The sequence below is a fragment of the Leucoraja erinacea genome, chromosome 28 (genome assembly GCF_028641065.1).
Source record: "Leucoraja erinacea ecotype New England chromosome 28, Leri_hhj_1, whole genome shotgun sequence".
NCBI lineage: Eukaryota > Metazoa > Chordata > Chondrichthyes > Rajiformes > Rajidae > Leucoraja > Leucoraja erinaceus.
The window spans coordinates 17,680,736-17,701,003 of record NC_073404.1 but is presented as its reverse complement, the minus strand read 5'-3'; the positions used below and the strand labels follow the sequence as shown (position 1 = coordinate 17,701,003).

Here is a 20,268-nt window from a genome sequence, read left to right as displayed (position 1 = left end):
TATTTTGATAGATGCAACTTCAGCTAAACAACCACGGATGCATACACAAAAATGGTCAAAAATAACGTACTTGTAACACTTGTAGATAGGTTGTTTCCCACTGCCCCCCCCCAGGGAAAATGTCTGAAGACGTAGCTTTGTTATGAATTTGCTGTGAAGGACATATGAATAGCATTGATATCATAGAAGCCACGTGTGCAGGGTCTGATCATCTAAGGTCAAAAAGAGCACAGTAAAGACTTTAATAAGCACGAGTAATTAGATCAACGTGTTCAGAGGGAGCCGTATTCTGATGAAAGGTCACTTTACATTTGGATTAAAATTTGGAGTCTTCATTAAAACGTCTGCCAATTCTAGCAAAACTGGCTGTGTGTTTTATATTGAGGAGTGATGTTCTAAGCTGCTCAAGGTATCAGAGGACAGGGTATGTGTGCAGAGAATTGCAAGCGGAGTTTGTTCTGGGGAAATGTGATGAAATGCATTTTGAGAGGGCAATACACAGACCTCGGAAGGTTTTATGAGAAATAGGTATGTAGTGTTTTGGATACTTGCTTTTATAGACTAAGGCATAGTATTTTGTGTTTTATGACTGTTGGCAGATCCCTCCTTAGATAAATAAAGTTCCATCGCCTAGTATAAAATGTAAGAGTAGAAATGTTATAGAACCTAATTAGGTAATAGCTAGAGAGCCCTGTGTAAGTTCTTGACCCCTTGGTACACGGTGGATTCGTGAAGGTGGCAGAGGGCGTTAAGGAGATGTATGGGGATGTCATGTATGCTGTTATAGTTATGAAGAAAGGCTAGCTTGACTGGCTCTTGTCTTTGGAGATCAAAGGAAGACTTGATTGTGTGTTCAAAGGAACGAGAGGCTTAGACAGAATGAATAGTTAGTACTTGGAGAGAGTTTGATAACCAGGGGGGTACGTAGATATAAGATGATTAGATCATTGGCAGAAGGGATGGAAGAGAAACGGAGGATATTAAAGAACACTTGAAGTAATGAGAGTCTGGAACTCGCAAAGTGCCTGGACGAGCATTTGAACAACTTACTAGGAAAAGCTGCAGGATCTAATTGCTGGTAAATGGAAATCAATAGAACTGCAGATATTTGAAATCTGAAATAAGAGCAGATAATGCTGGCTAAACTCTGCAGGCCAGGCAGCATCTGTGGAAAGAAAAGCAGCCAATGTTTTAATTCTGCCACCCTTTGTTAAAAGAGGTTTTTGTCCGTGACCTGTTTTGGCAAAAGGCCACAGACTTGCCGTGTTGTCTGTTTCTCTTTCCACAGATGCCGCCTGACCTGTGTTTCTCCAGCATTTCCTGTTTTTGCAAGGTGATTGCAAGTCACTGACCTTGTGCTGTTGAAGCTGGGTGTGAGGGAGGTGAATAGTGAGCTGGGGTGCCAAAGGCTTTCCTTTCATGTGGCCCTCTACTCTATTCTGCTGCCAGTACTGCAAAGTGGTCAGCACCAACCCGGGTTCAGTCCGTGGGACTAACGTAACATCGCTGCCTGGCCCCTGCAACCTTCGCAGTGAGCTGTGGACTCCCCACGGGAATGTTCCCCCCCATACTTCATTCTAAGGAGCTGCTTTGTTTTGCAGGACGAATCGTTAATCCGATCTTTCCTGGACAACACCTTGACCTCCCGCTTGGGAATTCGTATGTTGGCAACACATCACCTGACCCTTTACGAGGATAATGTAAGTGCATAATGGGACGGTAAAAACTGATTGATTGATACCTGGCACAGTGAGATTCTTTGTTTGCATACGGTACAAGTATGCAAGAGTCGCCACGTGAAGGACACCGACAAAGTTACAAAAGTATTCAATATTGTCCCTCTCCCCCCAGTCCACCTTTGTTCTCTGCGTCCCTCCCCCGCGCAGGGTCCCTCTTTCTTCTCGGCACCCCTCCGGCTCCCTCCTTGTTCTCGGCGGTGCCACCTCCACAGCCAGGCGCACGGGGGCGACGGCTCTCTGACGACCCCGCTCGTCGCTGACGTCTCTCTGCGCTCTGTCGGTGACCGTCCCCGGTCGGCTCCGCTTCTACATCATCTCAAGTAGTCTGCTCAGGAAGGTAGTGAGTTGCATGGTGACGTATATTTTCATTTGTAACTGAGCAGTTTGCAAGGAACCAGGTGAGCTGAAACAGCAATCGGCAGACAACCCAGCAGTGGTCTACCCACTGTGATCCTGTCACTGTCATGTTGCTTTAATACAAGTTCAGTTAGACTGCATCATTTGCACAGCTATGTCCGCCTTGCTGATCTCTCTGGCAGATTTTCAACAAGGCTTCCAGGAAAAGTTTACTCGTAAAACCATTTGCTGATTCATGGCTGCTGTCACCCAGATTTCACCGACGCCAGCACTCTGCAGCCTAAAGGCAGTATGTGACTGCTGTAGTACTCTGATAATCAGGCACCCTTGAAAGTGCCGCCTATCAGATTATCCGAACTATAGTTTGCCATTTTATAAACTGCTTACACAGTAATATAATAAATGTTAAAGTGGGCCTGCTGAGTCAGTAGGAAATGTACGAGCCTGTTGGACCTCAGTCCTGGCTGTAAACTGACCCTCACCTCCGTGACCCTGTGGTTCCAGACCCCAACCCCAGCTCCTGGCCCCCGGCTCGGGCAGCACCTGGGGCCCCCAGCCTTGTATGCTACTTTCATATCTGCCTCTACCACCAACCTTGGCATCATGTTCCAGCCACTCGCCACCCTCTGTGTAAAAGGAGTTGCCCTGTACTTCTCCTTTAAACCTTGCCCCTCTCACCTTAAAGCTATGTTCTGTAGTATTTGATTTTTTTTTCCATCCTGGGAAAAAGGTTCTGTCTGTCTACCATATTATGCCTCCCATAATGTTATATACTTCTATCTGGACTCCCCACCAGCTCTGGAGTTCCAGAGAAAACAATCCAAGTCCGTCCAACCTCCCTTTATCTAATATCCTCGAATCCAGGCATTGTTCTGGTAAATCTCTGCATCCTGTCCAAAGCCTCCACACCCTTCCTGTAATGGGACAGAGTTGCACACAATACTCAAATTCCACAGCAATGGTCCAGACAATTCAAGTTCCCTCTAACTTGCCAGGAAGCAGGTCTCACAGGCATTGTGAAAACTGTTTCATTATCAGTTGTCTGCACTGTTCCCACATCTCACACACTTGCAAATTAGTCTAATGCGCATGCCGTTCAAACATATGTTGAACATCATTGCATGTTACTGAGGATGGCCATGTTTTTATCCAGTTACAGGTTCAGAAGGACCAGAACAAAAATGATCACCAGTGTGATCTATGTACTAAGTAAAATGAGAGCAGTTGATTTTAATCGTAAAACAGTTGTGCTAAATTATCTAGGGCAATACTTTGGCAGCCTGGGTTTTTGCACATGTTCTTGTACTTGTGAGAATGCTGTTGACTTTGCTCACCCTGTTACTCATTCTTTCTGTGAATGGTTACAATTAATTATTTAGCTCTGTCAAGAATAATTTTTATATATTATCATATCTAAGTCCGGTTGTAAAGCCGTAAAACTGAGTGTAAGTGGCGAAGATGATCTTCGAATGTTCAGATGTCCCAAAGTTATAATCATTCATTATTTTCCCTGTTCCACTATGGGACACTCATTTATCATTGCCTGAATACATTCTATGCAGATAATTGAACTAGGAACTGCTACTGCAGATTTGAAACAACCTGTTGCTGGATTGAGATGAAGTTTGGTGGGGTTGCTCCAGTTTGGTGTTGACACAGACTATTTGGTCTAAATGACAACAGAAATCCCCTTTCTTCAAATACTTTCCTGAAGACTGGTCTTTTTTTTCTGCAGCCTGACTTTGTTGGAATTATCTGCACACGACTTTCTCCAAAGAGGATCATTGAGAAATGGGTAGACTTTGCTCGGTGAGTGTTTCATTACAAGAGTGTTTCATTGAGAGGGATCCTCTGAATAAAGGCTGCTAGAGTGACACCATGCGAATTGCTGACACTTCTGCCTGGGAATGTTCTGTCTGTTGAAGTTTGTGGACATAAAATTGGGCTTGTGCTTTTCCCAAAGTTCATGGCCATTGGGATGAGGATTCTCTCTGCCTGTGCACACTTCATACAATGGCCCAAATCCACCAACCTCTGTTATAAGTGTCCATCTTCACCTCATCACATATTTATGTTCATCACTCTTTATCATCACTGCTGATCTCCAATGGGGATAAGCACTGATTGCTTCCAATCCTACAGCCTCTGCCATTTTCCTCATCCATTATTGTGTGTCCATGACAAAATGACATTTGTACATGAAATACCCGCTGGACATGCTTGGGCAGTTTACAATCCAGCGGTAGGAATATTGATTCCTCTAATTTCAAGTGACCCCTCTCTCTCTGTCCCTCCCCCACCCTAGTCGTCATACTAGTTTCACTATCATCCTGTTGAATTTCACCGTCTGTATAACTCATTATCGCCTACCACACAGCCAACAATGGACCATTGTGTGCTCTACTATCCCTTGATCATCACTGCTTTTTGCATATCTATCATTCATTTGTTCAATGTGCCGTCTACATCGCTCGTCTCCCTTTCCCCCGACTCTCAGTCTAAAGAAAGGTCTCGAACCGAAACTTCACCTATACCTTTTCTCCAGAGATGCTTCCTGACCCGCTGAGTTACTCCAGCTTTTTGTGTTTATCATTGGCTCTCTGAATATTGAATTTTGTTTTGCTTATGTATGAAGATTGGACTGTGAGTTTAATATGAGCACAGCGTATCTGAAAACCAGTGGTTATAGCCGAACGTGCTGGAGATACCAGTGTTGGGTGAGGCCACAGATCAGTCAATTATTTAACCCTCTGAAGTTAGATGGTGCATGCCCTCCCGCTGAACGTGTCTCACCGAGTATTGCCAGAAGGTTTAATTTGTTTTGTCAGATCTTCATCTGTTGGTCTTTATTTGAAAATCACAGTTGTTATGGTTTTTGGGTTACACTAATTTCTAAATAGGTGTAAAGGGGCACGCCATAGACAGATTATTTGACATTTGAAAATAAAACTTGCATTTTTAGAATATGTTTTGCATCCTGTGATTGTGCGCAGTGCTTGAAAGTTCACAAAGTACAGAGATTTGGGAAACATAGAATCTCAATGATCAATCAACTGCAGTGCATTAAGGGTCCTTTATTCTTCTTTGGTGACACTGGTTGAAGGGTGACTGTGCAAGCTCCCTCTTGTCAGAGTCCCCTCTCTTTAGATTTGTGTTGCTGTACATTTAATGTCCATCTCAGTTTAACATCTCATTCGGAGAGCGCCTCTGATATTATGCCAGACACTTTGTGCTGCACAACAGACCTGTCTCGTTCAGAGATGAGTTTGCCCTCCTTCGGACGTGGAAGATTTGGGAGACGACCAATAACAAGGCAGTGGCATGTTGTGGTTTACTCATCAAAGTGCACTCTGACCTGATAACACTCGAGCAGGTTTACACATGCAAATGCCAGGTTCACTGAAAATGGATGATACAAGAGTGACTTAGCATGAAGAAGTTGTCTCAAACTGAACCGTTGTTTGCCCTTTTTTTCCCTCCACGGATGCTGTTTGGCTCACTGAGTTACCCCATCAGTTTGATTTTTGCTTAAGATTCCAGAATCTGCAGTCTCTTGGCTAATTAATTTTTTTATTACATTAAATTACATGGGGCTGTAGCGAGCTCAAAAATTTGGAAATCTTTTCCTGTGTAGCCTATCCAGCAGGATAAGGCAATGGTACAGCTGGTAGAGCCACGGCCTCACGGCACCAGACACAGGTTCGATCCTGGTCTCGGGTGTTGTCAGTGCGGAGTTTGCACGTTTTCCCTGTGACCGTGTGGGTTTCATCCAACATCCCCAAAACGTGCAGGTTTGTAGATTAATTGGTGTCTGTTTCCATGATGTATCTCTAAACTAAACTAAACAACGTGTGGAATCACATGGTGCATAATCATTACCTGAACCTGTGGAAGGGTGCAGAGAAAATATATTATATTAAATATTGTATGCCAAGCGATAATGATTTGAGAGTAAGTCTGTGTCCAAGTCTAAAAATGTAAATAACATCATGAAAGATGAAGTGGGTGATTAAGAAGAAAGTGACAAAAGTTATCTTTGGTCCTGGTTAGACCATCTCTCCTGAAAGCATTAACTGGTACGGGTTTTACGTATCAACCATATCCTAATTTTCCTCAACTAATTGTACATGATCCAAGTCTGAGTCCGAGCAGGCTTGACCCATGGTGATAGCTCTAGGAAGGTGTTGCTGGATAGCATTTAGTAGCAGCAAACGCGGCTGATCTTCTCCCTCGCTACTGCAGGAACTTTGAAGCCATATTCCATCTTTGTTGAGATCCATTAGCTCAGCATGCTTCAGGATTGGAGCCTAGGACTTCCCCTGTTCCTCATGTGCTCAGCCAATCAAAGATTTGCATCCCTACTGGGAGGGATATGGGCACAGGCAAGTGGGATCAACTAAGTTAAGCAATTTGGTCAACATGGGTAAGTTGGGTCAAAGAGCCTTTTTCTGAGTTGCATAGTTCAATTACATCTCCCCTATGCTCATTCACTGCATTCGAAGACTTGTTTTATTTCTAAAGCATTCCCGTTTCTAATAAAAGGCTATATATATATATATATATATATATATATAGCACCGTGGAATGTTTCCAGCATATTTGGTGGTTGTTTTTGGGTGGGCAATGTGTGAACACTGATGGGTAGGTGACCATATCCCTTTACATCCAGGAACCTGTCGCTGCAGTTATACGTAGAATGTTCCTAACAAGCTATGGGGTCACACAGCGGTGAGACTGCTTCCAGTATATTAATAGCATAGTACAACATAAATACATATCATTAGCAGCAATCCATTTACTGCCAGTCTTGACCTTGAGTGGACACCAGCCATCTCCGGGAGGAGGCATGAAAAAGAAATTGGAGGCATCTTAGTCATTGACACACTGACTGATGACACTGAGGGATTTAGTCTGTGTGTCTCTCAATGACTTTAGGAGAAAACCTGAGCAGTAAAACGATCACAGTACATAGAAAATCTGCTTTTGATGTGATTCTTCTTTTAATAATTGGACTGTGATTCAGTTGGGAGATTCACTGGCTCGGTCGAAGACTAGTCCAACACAAGGGAGTTGGCATGAGAAAGAAATTGGAGGCATTTTAATCGTTGACATACTGATGGATGACACGGTCTCTCAATGGGTGCAGGGAATGTGAATCATACCAGGCGTCCTGTAAGCACGCAGTAATGATTGCTGGAAATACACACAGGTCACAGGTCAGTGTGGAACGTTGAATTGAAGCCAAGGCTTTCTTACTGGAGTTGCAGCCAGATTCCCGCTCTCGGATTAAATCTGCTCGGCAACAGGAAAGGCGACACTCTGGGCAACAACATCCAATCATCATAGGTTATGGGGCCTCGTCATCTCTTCTTCACTCATGTTTGGTGCATTCTGCACCCGTTTCCACTTCTATTACATCTCAAACACTGTCAAATACTTTCCACATGACGAATGTGTTTGAACTGCAGCTGTTGCCGTGAAAACAAAGCAAGCCAATGACTGCACATGGTGATGTTCCCACTGACAAAAAAATATTGAATGTTGGTGGTGATTCTAGCTGAAATATTGATCGAGACACCAGGAAACTCCCTCTATATGAACTTATAATAATCGAAAAGGCAGCCAAACGGTGGATTATTGTTCATTGTAGATCTAGATGAATGTTTTAATATAAATATTGAAGGGCAGAGACAGAGCAGGAAAGGGACTAAGAAGATGCTTTGCCACACAACCTCTGATTACTAGGGAACCTCTGACTATGCTGTTAATCCCTTGATTCTGTGAAGGTTGAACACAAGAAAATAGGAGCAGGAATCAGACATTCAACCCATCAAGCCTGCCATACTATTTAGTACCCGAGGCTTCAACTCCTTTTCTAGGCTAGTTCCCCAAGTTCTCAATTCATTTATCTTTAACCAATATACCTACCTCCTCTATAGGTACCCACCATGATCCTCCTCCACAACCCTGGGTCAGAGAATCTCGCAAGTCCATCACCCGAGAAGCTTGATCGAGTATTCATCAATTTACCGAATGTCCTCAATCTTCTAAGGGAGTAGAAGCAGAGATGAGCATTCTTTGTGCTTGCATCGATGTGCCAGGTCGTCAGAGATATGCATGGGCTGCAACTTCAAGCTATTGACTTTCTCCATCGCCATCTCGTCGATGAAGATAGGCTCATGGATCCTCAACTTTCCCCTCCTAAAGTCAATAATCAGATCCTTGTTCTTGCTAACATTGTGAGGAAGATTGTTATCCCAAGAGCTTTTGTTTAACCCAGCGTTCAATTTTAAATTGTGTTTTTTTCCCTTACACAACTGATACATTTTAATCATCACCCAAGCATTACCTTGCGTTGCCACAGTAGGCAGTCAATGGATATTTTTATGGCAGAGATAGAAAGATTCTCGATTAGTACAGGTATCAGGGGTTACGGGGAGAAGGCAGGAGAATGGGGTTAGGGAGAGATAGATCAGCCATGATCTAGGGAGAGATGGAACAGCATCCCCTTTCCCCATCAGAACTGTCCCCTCCAACGACTCTTTTAAGTCAAGACTAAAGACTTATCTATACTCCCAAGCCTTTCCTGACGTCCTCTGAGTGAGGGCTACATGTATATATGTATGTAGTCTGTTTGTTGTGCTATTCTTATAACAAATGTAAAGCACTTTGGCCAACAAGAGTTGTTTTTTAAATGTGCTATATAAATAAATGTGACTTGACTTGATTGAATGGCAAAGTCGACTTGACGGGCCGAATGGCCTAATTCTGCTCCCTTACCACTTACGAATCGCATGTTCTCCCCGTGTTTGCAGGCGACTGTGTGAGCATCAGTATGGAAACTCTCCTCGGGTGCGGATAAATGGTCACGTGGCAGCGAGGTTTCCCTACCTCCCCATGCCGTTGGACTACATCCTTCCTGAACTGCTGAAGAATGCAATGAGGTGAGTGTTGTCTCTTCACATGGCAAACATCGCTGATGTGACCTTGCGCACCAGAGAGTGGGATGGCGCGGGTATGTCCTGCAGATTCCACCATCCCACACTCTGGTGTACATGGTCAGTTCGTAACGGGTGTGCTTTCTTCCCCCTGGCCTGCAACCAGGCCACTGATCTGTGGTGAGACTGAAATCACACGCACGCATGATGAGACTGCACAGCGGCAGAGACAGAGTTTGTCACGGCCTGTTCTTTAAAGAAACGTTAATGATCACGTTCACAATCCAGATCATAACCAGTTATTTTTTAAAAAAGGCTATGGTAGACAAAAATGCTGGAGAAACTCAGCTGGTGAGGCAGCATCTATGGAGCGAAGGACTGAGTGATGTTTCTTCAGACTGATGTCGGGGTGGGGGGTTAAAAAGAAAGGAAGAGGTGGAGACAGGAGGGAGAAAGCAAGAAAGAAACCTGAAATTGGAGAAGTTAATGTTCATACCACTGGGGTGTAATATGAGGTGCTGCTCCTCCAATTTGTGGTGGGACTCACTCTAGCCATGGAGGAGGCCCAGGACAGAAAGGTCGGATTCGGTATGAGAGGGGGAGTTGAAGTGCTGAGCCACCGGGAGATCAGGTTGGTTCTTGCAGACTGAGCGGAGGTGTTGGGCGAAGCGATCGCCAAGCCTGCGCTTGGTCTCACCGATGTAGAACAGTTGACACCTGGAACAGCGGATGCAATAGATGAGGTTGGAGGAGATGCAGGTGAACCTCTGCCTCACCTGGAAGGACTGCTTGGGTACACTGATTTTTTTAATGCTGAAGAGCTGGCAACAGCTTACACCGGTAAAATGCATGTTGATATTTAAAATGGGTCAGTTGTGTCCGTAGCCTATTTTCTTCGTTCCATAGATGCTGTTGCACCCACTGAGTTTCTCCAGCATTTTTTTGTACAAAAAAGTGTTTGGTTTTATGGCAGGAAATAGAACATGAAGTAGAGAAATCCTGCTGCACCTAAAGTCCAATGTAGATAACATTGGCTGTATTATGTAGAGATCTGGGCACCATACATTGTTAGAAAGGTTCGATTAACTGCAGACAGTATTGGTGATGATGGGGAATATGGCTGAACACCACATGTGGCTGAAGATAGTTGCATGTCCCATCACAAAATCATGCTCCAAATGCTGGAAATCTGAACTAAAACCAGAAAATAGTTTCATTTTATTTCTCTCTCCTTGTGTTTCTACCCATCGGCCTTTGTCTCCCATCTCCACCCCTCACATCCCCACCACGCTTCATCTGCCCATCCTCCCACTCCTCACCTGCCTCTCCCCTCTACACTCAGTCTTGAGACTGGGTCCCGACTAGAAATGTTGACGTCCCCTCTGCCTCTGCAGGTGCTGTCTGACCCACTGAGTTCCTCCTGCAGATTTTGCTCCATATTCTAACACCTGTTCTAGATTCTCCCACAAGACGAAGCAAATCGCTTCTGACCAAGACCCCCAAGAATACTGTATGTTACGATCAAGGCCCCTTTGACTCTGTCGCATCGACTGTGAATTTGTGTGGAAGTGAAGAGGCACTGGAGGGAGCCAACAAGGCGCTGAGTGCTGGAACTCCGCAATTTTGTTATACCCTTTGTATAAACATTCCTATCCATTTACCTGTCCAAATGTCTTTTAAATGTTGTTATAGTACCTGTCACAACTACCTCTTCTGACAGCTTGTTCCATTTACCCACCTCCCTTTGTGTGGAAGAAGTTGCCCCTCAGGTTCCTATTAAATCTTTTCTCCTCTCACCTTAAACCTATGTCCTCTGGTTCCTGATTTCCCCTACTCTGAATAAAATACTCCATGCATTCATGCTAACTATTCCCCTCATGGCCTTATACACCTCTATAAGATCTCCTCTCATCCTCCTGTGCTCCAAGGAATAAAGTCCTAGCCTGCCCAATAGCTCAGGCCCCCAAGTCCTGGCAACATCCTTGCAAATCCTCGCTGCATTCTTTCCAGTCTAATGGCAGCGTTCTTATAGCAGGGTAGACAAAACAGAACACAATACTCCAAGAGTGGCCTCAATGTCTATACGTGTAACATAACATCCCAGCTTCTGCACTCCATTCCCAGACTGATGGAGTCCAACATGCCAAAACCCTTATACAACATCCTTGTAAATCTTCTGTTATCTTTTCAGCTTAATATCTTTTCTAACTACGTCTCTCTCTCCTCTCACAGAGCCACTATGGAGAGTCACCTGAAGACCCCTTACAACGTCCCTGATGTTGTGATCACTATTGCCAACAACGATATTGATTTTGTTATCAGGTAAATAATTTATAGTTGCAATACGAACGCAGATGGATGGGTTATTCAACTTGTGCCTGTTTTTGCCTCAACGGCCTCTCCCCTTACACACAGATACTGCCTGTTTGAACATTACCTTTGTGTCAACGGTGCTTTTGGCAATACCTTCATTGACTTAGGAGCATTGTAGTTGGAACAGAGTGGTGAAATACTGAGCAGCAAGGTGCGCTGCCAACCTTCTCTCTGCTCTTAGCATGCTCTTCACTTAACAGCCCATTTTTAATTGTTGTTTTCCACAAATAACTCATCCTTGCTGCCTCATTAGTGACGCTCCTTCTCTCGTGTATAAAACAGTCGTTCTGCCAGTGGGATTTAGGAATCCAAATGAGGTGCCAACTGGTTCAGCCGTGGAGTCTCTGGAAGCCGTGAAGACCTGTGGACTGATTTGAGCATCTCCTGAGGTTAACAGCAGTCTGTGCAGCAAGCCCATGGCTTTCAGTGGCGAGAACTAAACCAGTGACTTGGTGCATTATTGTCACATGTGCAAAGTACAAACGCACAGTGAAATTCATTTCTTATAAACAGTCCATTAGACCATCACCATACCAGCCTCGATTAGCAATTGATCAGAAATAGTTTACTGAGGCCGCATGCAAGAGGCGCCATGTTTTGCCCTCATTTTCCAAGTCGTGCCTATGCTCCAGTTATGTGTGGAGATGTTCCTCCATATGCGTTGCCTACTGACGAAACTCTCAGCTTTCAAATTGCAGCTGATGTAAGTAAGTCTCTTCTTGTTTAGCATATTATGGTTTGGCATTTATTCTGTTAATTGTTTGGAAACAATTCTGCCTTGAGTCTGGGTTTAGGATTAAAAGGTACTGGCTGGAATAGAAATAGTCATGTGGCATGGAAGCAGGCCATTCGGCCCACCATGTCCATGCTGACCAGCAGATACATTGAAAATAGGTGGAGGAATGGGCCATTCAGCCCTTAGACCCATTCAATGTGATCATGGCTGATCATCCACAATCAGCACCCCGTTCCTGCCATCTCCCCATATCCCTTGATTCCACTAGCCGTAACAGCTCTATCAAACTCTTGAATTCATCTAGTGAGTCAGCCTCCACTGCCTTCTGAGGCAGGGAATTTCACGATTCACAACTCTCTGGGTGATTTTTTAAATTTTTTTCTCATCTCAGTTTCAAATGGCCTCCCAGGGCTTTGTACAACTGCAGAAGGACCTCTTTGCTCCTACATTCAACTCCTCTCGTTATGAAGGCCAACATGCCATTAGCTTTCTTCAGCAGGGTGTGCAGTGAATGTGGAGAGAAAAACAGTAAGCATTCCAGTTCCGTTCCACTTCACATTAAGTTCCATGTCGAAGACTCTCTCCGTAGTTGGTGTCCTTGTCAGCATTTTCTGCTTTTATTCTATATTATATTTCTGTTTAAGGGGGGGACTTTTTAATCTCTTCCCTGAACGGGGACGCAACCTTTTCCCTGTCACGTCTCCGTTGTCGTTGGGGCCTAACATCGTGGAGCCGGCGGCCTCCAACCGGAATCGACCTGGGGCTCCAGTTGCAGAGCTTGTGGACTCACCATCGCCGAGCTGGCTGACTTCGGAGCGTGGAACGCTGTGGTGGCGCACGGCTGTGACCCGACCGGAGCTTCGGAGGCTTCGGCTGCAGGCCCTGTGGACGGCAACATCAGGAGCTCGCGAGTCCATGGTGGGAGACCGTTATTTGGAGCTCCCACAACGGCAACTTCGCCCGCCCGAATCGAGGGGTTTAAATCGACCCGGAGCAGGGCCTTACATCGCCCGGCGCGGCTTCAACGGCCGCGGGATTTACCATCGCCCGTCGGGGGGCTCTAACATCAAGAGCCTCGATCAGCTCGATGCAGCAGTTTGACTGCTTGTCTGCGGGAGAAGAATATAGAACAGAGAAGAGATAAGACCTTTGCCTTCCATCACAGTGAGGAGGTGTTTGGAGATTCACCGTGATGGATGTTTGTGTGGAATTGTGTTAATTGTGTGTTTTGGTTTTTTGATGTTATGACTGCAGGAACAAAATTTCATTTGAACCTTGGTTGTTTGAATGACAATAAATGGAATTCTACCACTCAGCTGGACTGCTGGGAGATTAAGTGGTCTGCACCATGGTTTTCCCGGTTGGATTGCTGTCTCATCGTTTCTGCATCCTGCATTTAGGAAGTGGCAAACTCAGTGGGTAGTGAAGTGAGCAGTTGACTTACAGATTCAAGTAAAAGTACATAACTACGCCCCTGGTGATAAAGGAAAACATCACAAGGCCAAAGCTCGAGCAGAAAAAGCTGTACAAAGTGCAGTGTGGGAGAGTTGAAAAGCAAACATTGCTTTCTATTCTGGCTGCACTCATGATAAGAGTTAAGTGGATTGTGCTTGTAATTTGGAGCATCATACTCTGTCAAAGACAGATAGAGAATTGAAGCAACTGCTGCCTGGTACACACCCCATACATCGTGGTACCACATGCATCCTATATGGCACAGTGCAATCCATTGAGTCCTGTTTTTATTTTTGTGGATTTTTATTTTCGGTGAACGGAGAGGAAATTTGCCTTTAGTCACCGACACCCAGCAGGGTCCTCAGCAGCACCCACCTCACTGACTTCATCTACTTCACCAACTTCCATCCGGCACTCAAATACACCTGGACTATTTCCGACTTCCCTACCATTCCTTGACCTCACTATCTCCATCGCAGGTGATAGACTTCTGACCGACATCCACTATAAACCTACTGACTCCCATGGCTATCTGGACTACACTTCTTCCCACCCTGCTTCCTGTAAGGACTCCATCCCCTACTCCCAATTCCTCCGTCTACACCGCATCTGCTCCCAGGATGAGGCATTCCACACCAGGGCATCTGAAATGTCCTCATTCTTCAGGGAACAGGGGTTCCCCTCCTCCACCATAGATGAGGCTCCCACCAGGGTCTCCTCCATACCCCGCAACACTGCTCTCTCTCACCATCCCCGCACTCGCAACACGGGCAGAGTCCCCCTAGTCCTCACCTTTCACCCCACCAGCCATCACATACAACAAGTAATCCTCCATCAGTTTCGCCACCTCCAACGTGACCCCACCACTCGCCACATCTTCCCATCTCCCCCCATGTCTGCCTTCCGCAAAGACCGCTCCCTCCATAACTCCCTTGTCAATTCTTCCCTTCCCTCCCGCACCACCCCCTCCCCGGGCACTTTCCGTTGCAACCGCAAGAAATGCAACACCTGTCCCTTTACCTCCCCCAGCGATTCCATTCAAGGACCCAAGCAGTCATTCCAGGTGCGACAGAGGTTCACCTGTATCTCCTCCAACCTCATCTATTGCATCCGCTGCTCTAGGTGTCAGCTGATCTACATCGGTGAGACTAAGCGGAGGTTGGGCGATCGTTTCGCCGAAAACCTCCACTCGGTCCGCAAGAACCTACCTGACCTCCCGGTGGCTCAGCACTTCAACTCCCCCTCCCATTCCCCATCCGACCTCTCTGTCCTGGGTCTCCTCCACGGCCAGAGTGAGCAACACCGGAAATTGGAGGAACAGCATCTCATATTCCGCTTGGGGAGTCTGCATCCTGCGGGCATGAACATTGAATTCTCCCAATTTTGTTAGCCCTTGCTGTCTCCTCCCCTTCCCCAGCACTTGGGCTGTCTCCTCCCATCCCTCAGCCCTCGGGCTCCTCCTCCTCCTTTTTCCTTTCTTCTCCCCGCCACCCCCCCATCAGTCTGAAGAACGGTTTCGGCCCGAAACGTTGCCTATTTCCTTCGCTCCATAAATGCTGCTGCACCCGCTGAGTTTCTCCAGCATTTTTGTGTACCCAGCAGGGACAAGTTGGGCTATCAGATCATGCAGAGGCCATGGTTTGTGTTCCCTTGCTGCAGGATTTCAGACCGCGGAGGTGGGATTCCACACAACATCATCGGCAACGTGATGAACTATCACTTCACCACAGCCGAGGAGACCAGCCAGGATTCCAGAACCAACGCATTTTACGGTCACCTGGTCAGCAGCGGCCCACAGTCAGGGCCCATGCACGGGTAAGTAAAGAGTGGGAAAGTGGTGAATAACTTGCAAGTAACGCTTCCCAGTATGGAAAATCACTGGCAGGTTTATGACAATTTTAAAAGATGTCAGGGTCAGCCATGACATCAATACATAGACAATAGGTGCAGGAGTAGGCCCTTCGAGCCATCACCGCCATTCAATGTGATCATGGCTGATCATCCACAATCAGTACCCCATTCCTGCCTTCTCCCCATACCCCTTGATTCCACTAGCCGTAAGAGCTCTATCTAACACTCTCTTGAAATCATGCAGAGAATTCCACAAATTTGCAACTGTGTGAAAATGTTTCCTCATCTCCGTTCTAAATGGCCTACCCCTTATTCTTAAACTGTGGCCCCTGGTCTGGACTCATCCCAACATCGGGACAGAAGAGGGTTCTGCACAAACCAGTGACATTTACTAACACTCCCAGTAACATGACTGAGCTTGCGCATGCGTGGATCAGCGACCAACAGGTTTCTGGTTGATGTGTAATTCACGATTAGCAACAATCGACTGACGTGGATTAAAATGTGCATTTGTCAGCATGAGCTAAATATGAAGGGGTTCCACTTATGTTTATTATATCTAGTGTAGAATGCACTTAACGGGAGGTTATCGAATGGTACATCTTCCCTTTGAGACCTATGGATTCTATGAATAGGCTGTAGTAATTAAGATTCCCTTTTTGTCTAGGTTTGGATTTGGTCTGCCCACATCTCGTGCTTATGCAGAGTACCTGGGAGGAACGCTCTCCATTCAGTCCTTGCAAGGCATCGGAACAGATGTTTATTTGCGTCTAAAGCACATTGACGGGAGGGAAGAAAGCTTTCGCATTTAAACTGGCAGCTGGGCAGCCAGACATGGTGGACATTGTTACTAAGAGGCTGTACAGTAATTCTAGGTTCCAACTGAATCATGCTTGCTGTAATTGGGGTATAAATGGAAGTATTTCTGGAAATCTGTTTTTGAATAACAAGTAAAAAGAATTGTACGGATAACCCCTGTAGTTAGCATCACCCGAGCATTGCAGAGTCTCTGACCGAGCTGCGAGGACTGGTGAACATTATTTACAGGATTCACAATCGAGAATGGATTTTCATTGACCAGGCTGACAAAGATGCCAGCAATCACTGGTCAGGCAACAGTACCCTCTGCTGCTCCCTGCCTGCAGTGACAGACAAAATTATCATAGCCTTGAAACTGAAGACAAACGGCTAAACCTGTACACAAGATAGAACACTTTTGATATAGAATACTTGGAATATTTAAAAATATTTTATTGCCACTTTTTGAAGAGGTTATGTTGGTAATTGTTTCTGGGTTTAATCATCAGAGACTGCCAGCTATTTTTTACTGAAACCTCACTTTGTGCAGTATTCTACAGACTCAAAGTTAATACACATCTCAGATGGATAACGAGAGGAACTGCAATTTTCATTCCAGATCATGCCAATTCAAACATCACTTACCAATGCAGAAAATACTCAGGAGGTCAGTCAGCAGTCATGGAGAGAAACAGAATTAACATTTTAGGTCAAAAACCTTTCATTATAACCATTTACTTTGTTAGCTTTAAGTTGAATTTGCAATATGACTCAATGCTGATGCAGCATATATTCACAAGAACCTTGGGATTTTTAGTCAACTGAGAAGCAACTATATACCAGTTGTTTGTTCAAAAGAAATAACCAATTCAGAATCGGGTTTAAAGCAGTTAATTGCAGCCCAGCAGTGACCCAGAATTGTTTACAGATTCAGCTTTTAAATCTCAAGTTCCTACCAAGGATGGGTCTTTCACTTTAAGCTGACTTATCAACCAATGTATTCTCATTTTGCAATTCCTTTCCACAAGCTTAGTCAAACTGAGCTCATTGTTTCTGGTAAGTGCAATTCTGGAAAGAGATACTGCACAGGGAAGCCAAGCTCCCTTTACAAAACAAGGCCATGTCTGCTATATATGGAGTTTGAACATGACCGAGACCCATTAAGCATTCAGATGTAACCATAAGACCATTAACATCACATGAATTCTCATCCATTTCTCTTTTTAAATGGGCAACGGTTCTGATCAGTTTTACTGTTGCTAAGGAAACTAGGTGAACAACCCTTAATAGAACGAATGCAAGATTTGAAAGGATAATTTCTCATGAAACAAAATATATATTTTAATTGGATCAGAACTTTTATTTTGTGTGAATAACCTTCTTCCTTTCTGTACCTCATTTAAGTAAAACATCTAGTATATAAGTTTATTTTATTCTCAAGGGTAAACAGCTAATTCTTATTATTTTAAATTACATTTAATACTCAAAGCAATAGCTTTGGACACTAGAGTGCTTTACACAAAATAATGTTTAACTTTCAACAAAAATGTTAGCTATTTACCAGTTTAGCTCATGAATTTCATTGAAGACTGCTATTCATGCATAAAGGAATAATTATCAGTAAGTCGTCAGAAATTGGAAATAAGTCTATGGTGCTATAAAAACGCAACATTGTGGCCTTGATCAATGAACCTTTAACCGAGTCAGAAAAAGAAAAAACCCTTTTTAACAATAACTATAGGCCTGTGTGTTAAAAATCGAACATTTTAAATACATTTTAACAATAAAAGCTGGAGTTTAAACTAGCATTTTTGTAGCTCTGGCATTGTTGTGGTCTTTTTAGATTCACCAATTGTATCCTTTCCCATCAAGGCTTGGTTATTTGTAAATATGACATTTCCTAAATCCTGCCTCTTCTGACCTCTGACATTCATTGTATCAGTAGGAATTGAATGTGCGCTTGGATCAGGAGTGCTACGTGTAATTGTGAAATGTTGGTTTTAATAAAATTTAGTTTTTAATCTTGCTTCTCTGGCTTTGTGCAGTTAGACAGTGACCTTTTCAGTCTTTCTATAGCAAGGACCTATTTTAATATATGAATTTCACAAGTACAATCTAAGGTGTACAATATAGAGTGAGGCATGTGTTGATGATTACACTATGGTTATACTATATTTTCACTGGAAAGTTATGTTATTCACTAGCCAAGAAATAATTTGCACATTTTCTGGCTGAGTTTTTTTTTTAATGATCAGGTGCAAGTTTGTAAATATAAAGCCCCAAGAAATTTCAATGCAGTAACAACTAAAACAACCTGTCTTTAGCATAACCCCAGAGACCAGTGTGTGATGCTGATCTGATGATTTATTTTGCCTCTGCTCAGACTGCATCTCCCACCCCATCCTTATCTGTCATATCAGGTGAGCAATGGAGTTGACCTAGCACCCATGCACTGAACAACAAGGAAGATGGGAGAGGAACAATTTCCTGGGAAATGGATCTTGCTCTGTGTTTGTTCCACATGATGCAAAATCAGCCGGAGTGACTCACATTTCCGAACCTTTCCCATTCAGGAAATTGGTCAGGAAATTTGGTTGCCTGTGCGCTTGAAGTCTTCCGGTGGCATATGTGCTGCCAGTGACCTCACTTGTGCCAGGCATAGTATCAGCGTCAATGGGAGTACAGAGCTGTGGGCAACACCACCCTAGAATACCTGGGGAAACCAGAGGTGCAGCAAAACTACATCACCCTAATGATTAAAATTCACAGCAAGACACCAGGTCTCTGTGAAAACTCTCCAAAATTAGAAAAGTTGGAATAACTTTAAATTTAAAGTAAAACTTTATTCAAGTATAATTGAGGTTTCTGAAGTACAGCATGTTTTGTGCAGCTACAAATTCAAAATAAGAGTTGGCTGTACAAGGATTAAGAACCAACCAGCAAAACGTTATTTACAAGTGGTATAATCCTATAAAACATCAACTGAGAAAATACTCAAATCTTTACAAAATTCTGCATTTATTTTCTATTAACAAGGAGAACATCAGGAACAAAACTCATAACCTGAATTAGGCGTCCCACACAAATTGATGTGGCCATTGCTAAATATTTTGGTCACTAAATGTATATGACACATGTACCTAACAATAAACTCAAGCCTTGGGAGGTGGAGTGTCCCTTAAGCAGCCCTCTATTTTTGTTCCCACTTGAAGATCAGAATGTACTTGGTCAATATCAATGCTGGACTCTAACATTGGCCCAGTTAACCATTAAACCAGTCCAAACAGTGCTGCCAAAACATGAACGAACATGGGTAAAACAGGCATGAACAAAAAAATCTCAATATTCCCCCCACAATATCAGTGATATAACATACTGGGCGATTGAGTGGGAATGCCCACTCATGTTCTAGTCTATCATGTTTCATACGAGGATACAAGGTAAGCAGGTTAATAAGAGATAAATTAATCAATTAACAAATCTAGATGATAGTGCCCCGTTTGGTTCAAATGCTGCAAACAGGGAGATTCTCTAAAGTTGGACTAAATTTAAACAGAATTCCACCATGACAATAGCTCCCCTTGAGTACATTAACCAGAAAATTGAGTTATAACCGTTTAAATATTCCACAGTACATGGTTTCAGAAGCAGGAATACTAACAAGCAAGCAAGAAACTCAGTTTAAAGGCATGGGTTAAAAAGCAGAATGTCCTTGTGTCTTTCCATTAAATTGGGGACAATCCAATTCCATTAAATTGGATGACATATGGCACCTAAAAGAACTGAGACACCAATAGTTAATTTTAAATTATAACTATTTTAGAGACTATCCAAAGGACTAGATCAAAGGATTTAGACCATGGAGGATCAGATAAGCAACAAAATAACATTTAAGTAGTTATTCTGCAAGATACAGTATATGATATTTCGACACATGCTCCTAATAAATATTCCACCAGTTACAACTTTAGAAATATCCTACACCCGTATAACAGGAGTGGCTCACAGCAATGAGGCCCCT

The 20,268-nt window shown here is 44.0% G+C and overlaps 1 protein-coding gene across 1 annotated transcript in view; it reads left to right on the top strand.

The window, feature by feature from the left end:
- Positions 1-18,273, top strand: part of bckdk (branched chain ketoacid dehydrogenase kinase) — a 38,132-nt gene extending 19,859 nt beyond the window's left edge. Inside the window, exons 6-11 of the mRNA XM_055657911.1 lie at positions 1,602-1,700; positions 3,832-3,905; positions 8,912-9,040; positions 11,267-11,356; positions 15,258-15,413; positions 16,117-18,273. Of these exons, the coding sequence (XP_055513886.1) occupies positions 1,602-1,700; positions 3,832-3,905; positions 8,912-9,040; positions 11,267-11,356; positions 15,258-15,413; positions 16,117-16,261 (693 nt within the window). The 3' untranslated portion in view covers positions 16,262-18,273. The remainder of the gene's footprint in view (positions 1-1,601; positions 1,701-3,831; positions 3,906-8,911; positions 9,041-11,266; positions 11,357-15,257; positions 15,414-16,116) is intronic.
- Positions 18,274-20,268: the final 1,995 nt, after the last annotated feature.